At 23.5% G+C, this 15,425-nt stretch overlaps 1 protein-coding gene and 1 long non-coding RNA gene across 4 annotated transcripts; both read right to left on the bottom strand.

Annotated features, from left to right (window-relative positions):
* Positions 1–111: 111 nt before the first annotated feature.
* On the bottom strand, positions 112–14,878 carry LOC114119419 (uncharacterized). 3 transcript variants are annotated; one of them, XM_027980976.2, is made up of 10 exons: positions 14,480–14,878; positions 13,405–13,492; positions 13,188–13,307; positions 11,563–11,764; positions 7,886–7,959; positions 7,706–7,798; positions 7,285–7,356; positions 6,861–6,976; positions 6,604–6,676; positions 113–2,195 (listed from the first exon to the last, which is right to left on the bottom strand). In XM_027980976.2, the coding sequence occupies exons 2-10, from the start codon at positions 13,480–13,482 to the stop codon at positions 1,983–1,985; spliced, it is 1,041 nt and encodes a 346-aa protein (XP_027836777.1). In that variant the 5' UTR covers positions 13,483–13,492; positions 14,480–14,878; the 3' UTR covers positions 113–1,982. The 3 variants fall into 3 exon arrangements, with proteins under 3 accessions (XP_027836786.1, XP_027836777.1, XP_027836771.1); XM_027980970.2 differs by lacking the exon at positions 14,480–14,878 and having other exon boundaries at positions 13,405–13,625; XM_027980985.2 differs by lacking the exons at positions 7,706–7,798; positions 14,480–14,878 and having other exon boundaries at positions 112–2,195; positions 13,405–13,625.
* LOC126550221 (uncharacterized) lies at positions 3,330–6,182 on the bottom strand. The gene is made up of 4 exons (XR_007604263.1): positions 5,195–6,182; positions 4,891–5,087; positions 4,675–4,822; positions 3,330–4,602 (listed from the first exon to the last, which is right to left on the bottom strand). It is a non-coding gene; the product is annotated as an uncharacterized LOC126550221 (long non-coding RNA).
* Positions 14,879–15,425: the final 547 nt, after the last annotated feature.

Below are 15,425 nucleotides of genomic sequence, written 5' to 3'. Positions count from 1 at the left end.
TAAATAACAATTATTATTAATAAATTATTTAAGTGAATTAACTCTGAAATAAATATACTTTTTTAAATATTATAACAAAATAGATTAGTAAAAAAACGTAATATCATTATACATTCAAATTTATTATTTGGTATTCTTTATGCTAAAAATAAATAAATATTAGTATTTTCAAATATTAATCGTATACATAATCAAAACATAAAACATTCTACACATAATATACAAAATTATTATGTACCAATTAGGTAGAGACACATTTAAATTTTGAAATCGGAAATCGACGAAAGAAATAGTTTTTATTTAGACACACGTAACCTTTATAACAAATGACATTTAATTTATCAAACTAAATGAACAGTTGTACACAGTTATTTTAAATGAATCATTTCGTGATGTCATTAGTTTTTTGTATATATGAGAATTTTCATTTTTTAACTGTAAATCTGTAATTTCTAGTGATTTAGTTTATAAGAACAAACATATTATATTATTTGGATTATGGATTTATGATTATATGAAATTTATTATGACATCGGCAGTAGTATTTGTAAATAAAATTAAAAAAAAATAAATAAATCTCAGTACATAATTTATAACGATAATATATAATTTTTTTTTAATAAAACAATTAAGTCTAAGGAAAATTGTAGTTTTCGATGAGTAAGAAAAGAGAAATCTGAAAAAAAATATTAGATACTTGCTTATGTCTATAATTATATCGCATTCAGAATTTTTAAAGTGAAAAGTCGTTAAAGTACGTTTAAAAAACATATCGCACATTATTTTTAATCGATGTTTAAATGGATAAGCATGTTTATGACATCATTATTATTGTATTATCTATAAAGCAGAGCTCAGAAGTTATATTTAAAATAATTAGTGTTGTCTAATTTATTTTTTCGGAAAACGTTTTTCTTGAACGCAGTCTATATTGTATAGTTTTAATCTAATATTCAATAGACAATTTAACCCTATAGTATATTTTATTTGAAAAATAATATTTTCTGATTTCCCAAAATCCCAACAACGATTTAAACGGAATTAAAAAGAAGAAAAACACAAATCAGAATAATGTCTAGATAACTGTTTTTAAAAATATTTTGAGGCGAAATTGGATAAATAGCCCTAATTTTTTAAATAATATAAAGTAGTCTACGAGTATTAGAAATCATTTATCCAAATTCACTTACTTTATTTCACCTAACATTATATTGAATTATTTTATATTTTAAACTTGATAATATAAATATATATGATTATAATATATAATAATTATAATACACAATTTTATGAAAACATTTAAAATAATTAAAAAATATAAGAAAAAATGTATGTTTAAAAATGTTTTTAAAACAATTGATTGTATCGTTATAAATCGTGTAATTTTAGTGTAGAAATCACATTTTATATAAAAAAAAAGGACTAGGGCAGCTGGTCAAAAATATTTCAAACACATTTTTTTAATGTCTTTTAAAATTTGAGTTATTTGTTAAGTTGTCTATCCTGTAGATACTTTACTACTTTGAAAGTCTTTTTGGGTCATTAAAATTAAGATTATAATCATAATTTAAAATTATTAATGTTTAATTTCAAATCAAAGAGCTATTATGGAAAGTAATAATTCGTTTTAAGTATTATTATTTATTACCCAAAGCAAAAAAGTAGATCTATAAAAATAAAATACAAAGTAAATAAAGAACTCTCATTATTGTAGAACTAATTCATTATTTTGTTTTCAACGTGAAGTGAAAAATTGTATTAATTTGAACGAAATATGAAATTGGCTAATGTGCAATAAAGATTAACTTTTATAAATAATTAAAATCGAATTTCTGAACATAATTTTACGATCTAAATTAACCCATAAGTTTACTCATTAGTCAAAAGTCATTACATAAATGTTAGAAGTACCTCTATTTCCATTGTGGACGACTACATATATAGCTTAATATAATAAACTAGATTAACTATAAAAAGTTTATTTATTTTTCAGGTGTTTTTTTGCAATCGCCGCAATTTTTTCTCTCCTCTTTTTCTTTTAATCTGTTGATTATAGGAAGCTGATAGAGCATATACTCTAGATTTTCTTTTTGTCTCGTTGTTCCTTTTGGTGCTCCACCGCCCGGTCTACCCCAGAATTCATTCCAATTTTCGTGGTGTTTTTGTCCTTCTTGTATGTCTTCTTGGTGCTCATGCTATAATAATAAAATTAAATAAATTAAAGTCAAAAAAGTTTTAATAAATTACTCGTAGCAACAGTAGACTTCCTAATGGTTTAAATAGTTCGTTGTGGTGAACAGTTATTTTTTTTTACTTTTAATAACTTTTAAAAGTAATTATACTACTCCTTCATAATTTCTCTCTATATTTAATGTTTAGATAAATGTGGTTGATCGTAACGTTGTTGTATCTACAAGTTAGTTTTTTTAGAGAAGTAAATAAATGAATAGGTCGCAATTATTGTAAATTTGTAAATATTTTATACAGGGTGATTTTTTTATCGTGAACCAGTTAATATTTCGGGAAGTATTAGGAATTTTAAAATAATTTTTTTTTTAAACTTTCTAGGTTTTTCTATTTTACATTTTGTTACAATTTTGATAATTTTAACTTCCTCCCTTATTTGATAAAACAGTATCCACTTTCGATTTTCAAATGGCAATACCTATTTTCGATAACGAAAATCTATAGGCATACTAAAAAAAATAATTTTAACGTTTATAGAATTTAATTTGAGAAATCCGTTTAAGACTTATTAATGCTTTGATATTCGTTCAGTTTACTGCTACTGGGCAATTTCTTAAACCCAACAGTAAAAACCAGAAGTCAAAATGAAATTTTATCTCAATTTCACAATACCCATAACGGTCATAATCGATAATAACATGATTGATAAACAATACTATTTGATAAAATAGTGCATCCTATCTTCACTCTCGCCGGAACACGGAAAAAGATATAAATAGAATGACCACTCACTGCAAACATACTTAAATAACGACACTACTGATCCCGGTGGTTTTCTACTCCATTCACACCAAACAATCGATATTTATATTAATTATCAATTGATTATGGTTTTAATCGATAATCGAATTAATCGATTTTTACCCAAATATTCGATTTATTGTTCATATTTCTGTTTTTTTTTTTTTTAATTAATAATAATATACAAATGCTATAATAAAACAACTAAAATATCATTAATCAAATATTATATATTATATTGTATAATTTTTTAATTTATTTAAGTTTATTAATTGGTAATTATACATAATAAATACATATTAATATAATTTATATTTCTATATCAGATTGACTAGTAAATTACAAAATAAATATTTTTTTAAAACAATATGGTGTATAGGTAGTATAGTAAATGATTATAATAATCAGAAAACATTTATTCATTTTAAAACAAAGTAAATCAACAATTTCTATGTATTTAGAAAAATAATTCATAAATACAGATACAATTAATGTAAAATGTATGTACTTGGATTCAGGATTTAGAGACAAAACTAAAGTAGTTAAAGGTCTATTCACACATTTCTTTTTTTTTTTAGTTATACATTTTTACAATGTCCCTATTATTTAAAGTTTTTATTTCGTTAAAAATAGATAATTACAAATCAATCTGTGTATATTAAAAAAAAAAAAAAAAATAGAATAGGTAAGTCATTTTGATTACACAAATCAAGTGATACAAAAAATAACCTACATTAGACTGACAATGTTTTGTGCATCAAGGAAGTGAGTCCTGTATTGTTAATCTGATGCGAGGCTATAGGCCCAAAGCTTGTTGTTCATAGTACCTACCTGATTTTCCATTTATAAATATTAGGTATTCTGTGATAGTGTGATATATTTTTTGTATAATGTATAATTTGCATTTTTAAAACTATCTCGTGTGTGAATAGACCAATTAATAATGGACACTAATTCAATATTAAATTATCGAAGGCAATAAACACATTAGTTATCAATAATTTTACTAGAGTATGAACAAATTTCCGTAGTGCAAATTTTTGCAGAATTTGGGTAAGGTCATACCTAATAAAAAATATTAACACTTAACATGTCCACTACCCTAGATAAATTAATAAAAATTAAATGAACATTAAACATACTTTATAATATCTATTCTAGATTACAACATATTTTTAGGGCTATGGATGTTTTAAAAAATTATTAATTTTTACACTTTTTTTTGAAATTATGTTAATTTTTAATTAATATTTTATGCTATAAAAATCTTTCTTCCTCAACACGATATTCATGTTACTTTATAGTTTATTCTTTTTTTTTTTATCTAATTTGCTTATTGTAATTATTGTGTACAGATTGTAAATATTCTTTCTTAATAAAAAAAAATCTTTTAATATTGCATAAAAATGACACTATCATATTAAAAAAAATTTTAATTTGCCAATTTAGGTTAATAAAAACTCCATAGCCCTAATTATGGAAAATAGTAAATCAATAACTTAAACTAATTATTTAAACATACAATTAACTAATCATATAACAATCAAAAAATTTTACATATGTAGAAATAGTTGGTCTTGATGCTGCGCTGTTTTTTTTTTTATCTGAATGCAACTAAAAAACGACATTAAAATAATTATAGAAGTGATTTATTCTACATATAAAAAAAAAATTATTTATTCATACTTATGAAGTTATCAGCTGAGATGTACATTGCTGTGACTAACCAAAATTACGAATTGTAATTGTTCATCCAATGTTGTTATAGATATTTGAATTAAAAGTTAGTACTACTAATTGCAGTTGAAATTTGAAATAAAATAAAATTAATTTTCTAAAAAATAAGCAAAAATTATGATAAACATCAAATTATTTATTTTATGAAAAAAAATTCATACTTACATAATAAATTATTTAGCTTGTTTAAAGATTAAAATATAATATGTAAAGAAATATGGATATTTTATTCTTTTATAGTCATCAGATACCAGTAGACAGTAAGCAATGTAAATTTGCATTAATTGCTGGTCAAATTGAGCTGCCTAGTCATATAGTTCACTGTATTTTTTGATTAATTATATAAACTCTACTTATTGCCACTGAAATAAAATTAAAATATTAGAACCATAGTTATTAATAATAATATGTATAAATCATTTAGTAAAAAAAATGCAATTCTAATATATTAATTTTAGATTGAACTTACCAATAAATTATACAAATAAAGTTGTCGGCAAAGTATGAAATCTGATTCCCATATACATAATAATATTGCTGATTGGACAGAAGTATATTTTTAATTAAATTCAAATTTATTAACCAAATTACAACATTAAAACACTATCAAAAAATATAATATGTATGCTGTATGCATTGGAATAATTGGCGCAAACTTTAAATTTATATTTTAAATAATACATATAATTTAGTATTTGTTTAAAACGTATTCTTTGGTTAAACATTTAAAGAATAGTACTTAATTAATTAATGATTAATATTCCATATTTGATAATGGGAAAATAACATTAATCAAAAACCACATGTTTTCATAAACAGTTTGCCGGAATGCCGGCATTTATTATCGTTTATCTACTAATACGTGATAAGACCGTATACCAGGAATCAGTAACCAGTGCTTTATTGTGTAACCATAATGGTAAATTGTAAAATGTTATTTTTATACTTTATAGCTGATACAGGCATACAGCCGCGCAGCAGCAATGCTGGCTAGTCGTTCAGTGACACTCGGTAGCCGGTGTTCAGGTGGGAGTGAAGATAGGACACTTTTTTTTATCTAATATTATTGTTTATCAATCTTGTTATTATCGATTATGACCGTTATGGGTATTGTGAAATTGAGATAAAATTTCGTTTTGACTTCTGGTTTTTACTGTTGGGTTTAAGAAATTGCCCAGTAGCAGTAAACTGAACGAATATCAAAGCATTAATAAGTCTTAAACGGATTTCTCAAATTAAATTCTATAAACGTTAAAATTATTTTTTTCAGTATGCCTATAGATTTTCGTTATCGAAAATAGGTATTGCCATTTGAAAATCGAAAGTGGATACTGTTTTATCAAATAAGGGAGGAAGTTAAAATTATCAAAATTGTAACAAAATGTAAAATAGAAAAACCTAGAAAGTTTAAAAAAAAAATTATTTTAAAATTCCTAATACTTCCCGAAATATTAACTGGTTCACGATAAAAAAATCACCCTGTATTTCATATCTGATTAGTGATAATAATTACTTATACCATATTATATATTTATAAAATGCTTAATAGAATATTATTCTCAGTATTTAAAGTAGAATAACTCAAAAAAATTTTCGTTCAAATTATAATTAAAAAATAGTACGTCAACATTTTCAGAAAAATCATCTGATTTATAATTTGCTTAATTTGCTGGTTTTTTATAAAACTTATAGATTCTTGCTTAAAACCCATATTTGGTCACAAAATAGTCTTTGAATCTTTTGGAAAATATTATCATTAAATATATTTAATCAAAATAAAAAAATCAGAATTTGAATGTATTACCGTATAATTTAAACATAAATGAGATGAATGTGCTTAAAAATCACCTTGATAATATGTACGTATGTAAATTTTACCTGTTTTCGTTTTTCACGTCCACTTATTTGTCTTTCCAGAAACTTGTGATATTCTTTTTCATCTATCAAGAAACTGAAAACAATAATCAAACAGCTTTATAAATCTTTTTAATATCATACTTATTTATTTCAAATAATTTTATCATAATATGTTTTTTTGTTGATAATGATAATTTATTGAATTAAAATGCTTAAAAATTATAATTAGCTGTAATAGTTTAAGATGATAATTATTTGTATAGAAAAATATAACTTACTTTGATTTAGGATCATAGATCTTCGTTACATCGCTAGTGTGCAAAGGCCATTTATTGTCTTGTCTTCTTCTTGACGCAAGTAACGGAGCTAACTCTACACCACCCGTAATTGCTTCCTACAAAATATTTAAATTAAACATGTTTAATAATTTTAAAGTTCATCATATACGATAGTCTATTTTATAAAAACGAAGTTGGAATATTTTAATTATGTTGTCGTCTCATACATCATATATCATATTATCTGAATTTAATAATTAGAATATTAAACATTAATAACATATTATACATTTTCTAATGATAATTTGTTTGACATTATATACCCCAGGTGATGATGTACAACTATATAATTATAGTAATTATTGCAATACTAAATAATTTTAATAATAGGTTTTATATATATATTTATATATAAAAGTATTACAATATCTTCAGTGCTTTCTTTATTGTCGTTTGGATGCGATCCCAATTTTAATATCTTTCCATCTACATATCCCTAAAAATAAAATAAAACATTATGGTTTTATCATTTAAAATAATTACTATAAGCTTAAGCGTAAGCAATATACCCTATAATATTAAATTGCCATGCAAGAATTATTATAGTTTAGTTATTTGTTTTAACCAAGTTCTAAACGTATTAGGTATAATATTATTTTATTTAAGTCATAAAGCTCAAGCTAATATAGAATTAAAATGTTTGATAATAAAAAAACAAACAAACAATAATAATTTATAAATAGTATTATAGCAAAAAGCTCAAGATTTTGATAAAGCAACGATAATGTAGGTATATCGTTTGTAGGTAAATGTATAATGTTAATCAATGTTCAGAAAATTGTTACCAACGATCGAAAGAAGTTTTTTCCAATACTTTTTGGATCTCTCCAAATAACACCCCCTGGGCATGGCGTACCCCAGGGATCTGCGATCGAATTCTAATAATCATTTTACAACTAACCCAATCAATATTAACATGTACATATTGTTTGAAATATTTTCATAAATACTAAATGATGACTTACCAGTTTTTGATCTTGGATCATTTCTTTTCTGCGGTTTTCTTCAACTATTTCTTGTTTTTCCCTGACCAATTCATCTGAAAATATTGTAATTAATTTTTTTACTAATAATAATATTATTATGAACGAGTATTGGGCCCAAGGAGCTGGAAACAGGCAACCGTGATGTTTCACAATACATTTACGTTAGATACAACGCAACACTATAAACACAACATGCTATTATGATTAATTTATATTGTGGAAGACATGGATTTAAAGTGAGGATCTAGGAGATGCAATTCATTTAAAACGTATACCTACGATATAAAAAGAATATATTAAGGGATTTTTAACTTTGAGTTTTCTTGGTAATATTTTTACATAAACTTCACAGTTCAAAATGTTCATACTTGTTAGCTTAAATATACAAAATATATATTATATATTAATATAACCTAATCTTGATTATAAAACAATTAAATAAAATACTTATAATCCTATTTTATACAAAGAACTGAAAGAACAGTAAAAAAATGATAAACTATTTAAAAAATATTTTTTTGTTTACAGGCAATATTATTCTGAATGGAACATAGTAAACAGTGCTCAAAATATGAATGTTTCATATGTTTTTTTTCTTTTATAATAAATTCTTCTAATAAAATATCCTTGGCCATCCATAAAAGTTTAAAAAATAAAAATAAATATCTTGATGAATACAATTTATTTATTAATATCTATTTGAATAAATGACGAAATGTATACATAATGGCGATTATTTTATCAAGCAGCATTTATTATTTCAAAATCTATTATTTTTTCCATAATAATTTTTAGCCGAAGTATAAACCATTTAAAAAATATATATATTTATCAATATTTTTCATCTATAACTTTTCTTTTAACTTTTTTAGACGACAACATACATTTTAAATTTCATATTCTCAAGCAGAATATTTTTTAAGTATTTCGATAATATATAAAAATTAAAAATTAATACTTGGACGAGAAGTTAATAAGTTAAAATGAGTATTCAAAGTGTTGATGAGCGGAGTGAATAAGTATCTCGCAAAATGTTGGTCTACTACTCTACTTGTTTGAACTTTAAATAATTAGAGGTCAATGCTCAAACATTTCTCGTTCGAATTTTGATTTTTATTAATCGGAATACTAAAAAAATAATCTGTTTTAGAATATAAAATTAAAAACGTATGCTGTTATTCAAAAAACAATTAACTTAAAAAATTATAACCATAAAAAATAATATATTTTTTTTAGTGTTTTTTATTTATTTATTTCGACTAGAAAGTAGAAATTATGTAAACAATTTTGTAAAAACATATGTTTTCCTGATATGATGAGAAATATTTTGAACTCATAATACAATACTTTGTTTTCTTCCTCTTCTACCTTTGTATTAGTCATTAAAACAGGAACCAGTCAATATCAATGAATATACGTACAATATTAGAGATTGGTAATAAAATGGACATACCTACAAGTGGTTAATTACTAATAGGTATATAAATTATATTATGATGTTTTTCATTTTATGTAATCATATTATTATAATTTTATCAATCAATAAATAGTTTAATGGCAATAAATTGTTATGGTAAACGGTAGTTAGGTAATTTAATAGGTGAATGCCGAATAGTGATACATCTAAATTATACCTTTATACATGAAAAATATCATATTATAATTTAATTGTTTTTATTTTTCTATGGGAAAATTTCTTAACTAATTATTTTTACAACAGACAATATTGACTAGGGCAATTTATGAAAATACAATCAACTTTAAAACACATATTATACCTATAAATTATACATATTTTAATATGCAGTACGTAATATTTTTTTTTATGTTTAATAAGTAATAATCTATATATATTACTTCGATATTTAAAATATTCATTAGTTTATTTTAAAAATTTTAAAAACATTTGAGTCTTTATCTTGTTTATACTTTTAAAATAAAATACATTGATCAACTGGTTAAGGATCATGCAGAGATGATCTATTTTCATTTTTAAATTTCTGTTCCACATTACCTACTATTGTAACTAAAAATTCTGTATTTTTTTAATCTGATTGACTAAGGAACACTAGAGTATAATTTTTAAATGGTTAGATTGATTTTTCAAAGACAAACAATACGATTTAGTTAGAATAATCAATTATTCAGACGGTGTAAAATTTTATACATGACCGTATAGCACGCTGTTGTGTTGCCGAAGTGTGCATTTTCAGGCGTTTTTATTAATATTTTATTTTATTTTTACGGTTTGGAGCATAGTTGTTTAATCATACTTCAATGTATATAGTTACCAAGTAATTATTATAATTTTGTGACACAAAGATAGATTTTGCCCGAAATAATCAATGCTGATGAAAACAAATTATACTTTCAAGTAATAATTATATAATTTTATGTATTTGAGAAATAACATTTTTGGATTCCAAACAGAGCAACGAATGTATTAATTTTACAAAAATATGTATTTTTTTTCTGCCAGTCGTCATACTTTGGAGCAGTAAAAGATCAATTTTTCATTTATCGCTCTTTTATTAATTCTAAATATTGTAAATATACTAACATTCTATTCAATTCTATTGCCATCTTAATTCTAGCACTAATGAAGTTTTTTTCCAAATTGTTTTCTATATAATATAATAGTTAAATAGATATTACTTTGTTTCACTTTTGTTTAATAGTAAATGTTTAAATTTAAATATTTTAATATCATGAAAAAACATATTTGGAAAAATATGTTACTCGTATTTTATTTAATAAATGTAATCTACCCAACTCCCAATGTCATATAAATATCATATTGACTAAACCATATTTATAAAAACTATTCTTATTGTAGTAGTGGACGAAAGAATATTGCTGAGGGTTTTAAATTTATAAAATAATAATTTAATCAATCCAATGATATTAAAAATAATGTAATGTTTGCCATTTAAAGTTTGTATCTATAGACCTATAGTAATATATAGATATTTTACATTATAAACTGAAACAATAATAGTGTAATACATAGTGAATATATTGTTATATTCATTACCTTTTTCTGGTGTGTCTGAGAATAATTATTTTCACTAAACGAAAATGTATTTATACTAAAGTTTATAAAGTAATTTTTTGTTTAGTTAAGTTACAGGAGGTTATTATCAAATCATGCTTTGATGCTTTTCATGCTTTGCATGGGTAGATTTATTGTAAATATGATTTTTATTTATATCATCAATAATAATTGATATGTCATCAGTAAAACAGAAAGTTGATCCATTATAGTTTATATTTAATAGTTAGGTTATTGATAGGGCTAGGATTTATATGCAATAAAAAATTGTAAAATATGCAACAATGTGCAATTGAAATTATATACATCAAAAATATGCAAAAATATAGTAAGTAATAAACACATAAAAAAAAATGAAACTAGATAAGTATCCAAGTCCAATATTTAGATTAAATATCAAGGCTCATTTTGTCTTTATAATTTATTAATACCGACAATTTAATCTAACAAATAATTAGTATTAGTTCAATATTTATCTATTTAAAAAATGTGCAGAGTTTCACTATTTTTTTACATAATTAAGCCAATTATAACTTATAAATAATTGTATATTTATTCATATATTTAATATAGTGTATCGTAGATCAGGTTAAAATATTCTTACCTAATTCCAACTTATATGCTCTTTGGTCTTTTAATGGCATTCTATATCGAAGATCATTGTCCACCATATTTCTATCAGGAGCATGAAATTGAAATCTAAGTTGTGGGTCTTCGATACGAAAGTTTTTGATTTTTCCGGATGACGTTTTTTGAGGTGCACCACCTCCTGGCCTTCCCATTTTTGTCACTTCATTACTAATTTCCTAGAATTAACCTTAATAGTTAATATTATTTTATTGAATAATTAATTTTTTATTGTGAAATTATACCTAATTATAACGAAATGTGTAAATTATATTATATTGATAGCAAATAATACATCCATGTTATAAAATATCGTTTTGATAACATAATTAAATAAATTCATCAAATTATTTTACATTTTATAATATTAGCAGTCAAGATTTACAAGTGAATTATATTTTGAAAATTTGTATTGAATATTTATGTTAATTTTATCATAGAAGTATTTTTGATAAAATTATACCTAAATAGATGTATTTTAGGTTTTATATTTCAACATCAATAGTATTTATATTTTAATAATAATAGAACCAATAATGTTGTCACCCAATTACAATAGTGTATCTAACATAATTTTACATGCAATTTAGTTTATAATATGAGTATATTACCAATGGAAAGAAAGTATAAAATAATTTTTTTTTATTGTGTTTTATGTAGTATATACATATACTGATACTCCATAAATAATAATGTTAGGCTATTAAATAATAAATTCTAAACTAACAATACTATTAAAATAATATTTTATATTATATATTGTAATTTATTGGCATATGATTTATTGTAATACTAATTGAGTACCTGTGTATAATTTATAGTTGTATTGAGATATTTTTTTATAAGAATTAGGTCTAGATAAATTTAATGATGATGTACTATTTTCAAATATTTTTCTCTTTCTCAGTATAATGTATGTACAATAATAATATAAATATTATTCATTATTTTAGTACCTATATTACATGCATTTATAATGAGGTATAAAGGTTCTGTTAAATAATACAGCTTGTTTGGCCATTATTTTCACAATTAACTTTATACAATACATAGACGTCATAGACCAACAGTATTATTATATAATATATAAAGCATGTTTTTTAGTTGACTTAAAATTCACAAGTAAAATGACTTTCGTATATAGGTACCTATAACATTAATATTGATATAATCTTTTATTAAAGTTTATAATATATTAAATAAAAGAGAAAAAAGAGTTATACCTTAATGATTTTTTTTAAACATTTTGAAGACAGTTTTTACAAAAAATAAAACAAATATTTATTTAATGTATTGTGTAATAGAATTAAATAGTATCTTTTCATAAAAAAATCGATATCAATTTCTAATTTTATACATTAACATAATATTATGCATATGTAATAAACAGGTAGGTACCACCAATTTAGCAAGATATAGATTAATATTAATTTATATTACACTACCGTAATAAACAATTTATTTTCATGCTATTTAATAGATGATATAATATGCCAATAGATTAAAATACCGATTACTAAGATGATTTTTAGTTAATAATTTTCATATTATACTTAATTATTATACACAATTATAAAGTTACGTATTAAATCGACTAGGTACCTTCCAAGGAGGAGATGGCGGATCTGTAAATATTTTCCTCTTTCGAAGACCATCGTCGTTGGGAGCACCATGGCCAGGTTTTCCCCAAGGATAATAATCGTCAACAACTGACGAGAGAACCTAGAATAAAATAAATAAAAAATATACTAAAACAATACTTTCCTTAATATTTTTTTCCGTAAGTGAAACACTATATTATTTAATTTAACGAACTCACTTCTTTCTGTTCATCGCACGTGCGTGTTACAGGTTCCTTTTTTCCAGCAGAACAACGATGACACTCATTATCAGGCATTGTGTTGTCACTAGAAATATCACGCATATATAATATTATGAAGATGAAATGTTTAAGACGGGTGGTCTATCACAATAATTCACAGTAATGCCAAGAATATGACTAAAACATATCAACACGTACCTTCGGATATACTAGTCAAGTATATCCGATATTTATACGGTTTTGTGCCTTTTCGGGCGCAGTCAATTGAATTCAATAAAAAAAAATTGTTTTGACATTTTTTATTACACAACTAATAGTAAACATCAACAAGTATATTGGATTTTATTAAATAGGTGGGTAAAGTAATTATTGTTTAACCTCGAAAACAGAGTTTATGGTTCAGCGGTTACGGAAACGACATTTATTTTCTTTTTCACACAAGAATATAATATATTATAATATAACATAAGGAGGAACACTTGCTTACTGTTTTTAGACATCATATAATACATTATAATATTTTTGAGTACGTTTTTTCAAATAAATTATTTATTTTATTTTATTTTGCATAAGTATTTACTATTTAGGTAGCATTTTAATGTGATAATTTTGTATATTTAAATAAATTATCGTTATAACTTTATAAGGTACATTTTAAATTTTAATAGAATTTAAAAAATATATTATGCTTTCTTATTAAAATGTTGAATTCGCATTAAATATATAATTTTATAACAGTTTAATAGTTATTAATCAATGCTGACTTTTATTATCTGAATAATGTAATAATGCATGTAAGTCAAATTATTATATTATTATTTATTACATTTCATCTTAGAAAACAATATTTTTCGATTTAAATACGTCATAATAATTAACTATATTATTTGATGTTTAAAATGTTTAAATGCATAATTAATTATCAGTGACCATTTGAACACTAACTATAAGTGTTGGTTTTTTTTTAGATTTTTAAATTGAAATATTCAAAAACATATTTAATTAATAAGAATAATTAAATATCTGATTTAAAAATATTATATGTTTTACTATAGAATTTATTGTCTTTTACCTGAACACTGTTCTGTGTTGGTAGCACGCCCTTGTCAAGAACTACAACTGACGATCGAGTGGGTTACGCGGAGTATTGCAATTGAACTTTTAACGACGAATTGTGCTCCGCCTGGCACCGAATTCTATAACCAAAAACTATCGGTGCTATTTAATATATATAATAAACGGAAAAGAGGTCGAAGTGACACGATCCATTTATGTATGTACTGCAGTACTTTTCGCCAAATTATCGTGACATCCTCGGATTTTTTTTCATTACAGTTTGTTATTATTATTGTATTTTATTTTTTTTGCGAAATGAGATTCAAATGAGTTGTGTACATGAACGTACTTTACTACAAGTTTAAATTGCGAAACGCTAAGGAGCTAAAAGCAATATAGGAGCCACGAACGCAATAACATTGCTTTGAATTAATATTACTTTTATTGTATTACATTGTTCATTTTATTATTTTTATCTAAACATGCAATTTTTATTTGATTTATAGGCAATAGGCATAATAAAATGTAAAACATTATATTTATATAGTTACGGTTGGCATATATATATACTATATCGATTATCAATTGTATACGTTATTATAATGTAGATGATGCGTGAAATATATGTCTTCGGGATAGTTTAGGCATATATATATGTGTGCGATGCGGCGATGTTATAAAGTTCGAAAACCTATTTATAACAGTTTGGGGTCACCGATTTTAGGGTCACCGATATCTAAAAGACCGCGTTAACGATTGAAAATATGAAAAGAGTTTGATTATACCAGCAGAATATCTTAATTTCTATGTTTTTATGATTTAAAAAAAAAAAAAAAACATTTAGTTGTAGTTTTAATGAGGCAATTTACATATCTAAAGAATAATATACTCGTAGATCTGCTCTATGGACATAATTTTAAAGTACAAATATTTTCTACATATTTATTATTTTACTCAACATA

This window comes from Aphis gossypii, chromosome 2 (assembly GCF_020184175.1).
Source record: "Aphis gossypii isolate Hap1 chromosome 2, ASM2018417v2, whole genome shotgun sequence".
NCBI classification, from domain to species: Eukaryota; Metazoa; Arthropoda; class Insecta; order Hemiptera; family Aphididae; genus Aphis; species Aphis gossypii.
This window is presented reverse-complemented; position numbering and strand designations above follow the sequence as displayed.

Bases quoted from the DNA above. Each gene is read 5' to 3' on its own strand.
- LOC114119419 (XM_027980970.2), bottom strand. From the start codon at position 13,509: ATGCGTGATATTTCTAGTGACAACACAATGCCTGATAATGAGTGTCAT. The intron at 7,799-7,885 runs GTAAGTCATCAT...AATGATTATTAG, and splicing joins TGATCCAAGATCAAAAACTG to AATTCGATCGCAGATCCCTG. The intron at 6,677-6,860 runs GTAAGTTATATT...TATTGTTTTCAG, and splicing joins ATCTATGATCCTAAATCAAA to TTTCTTGATAGATGAAAAAG.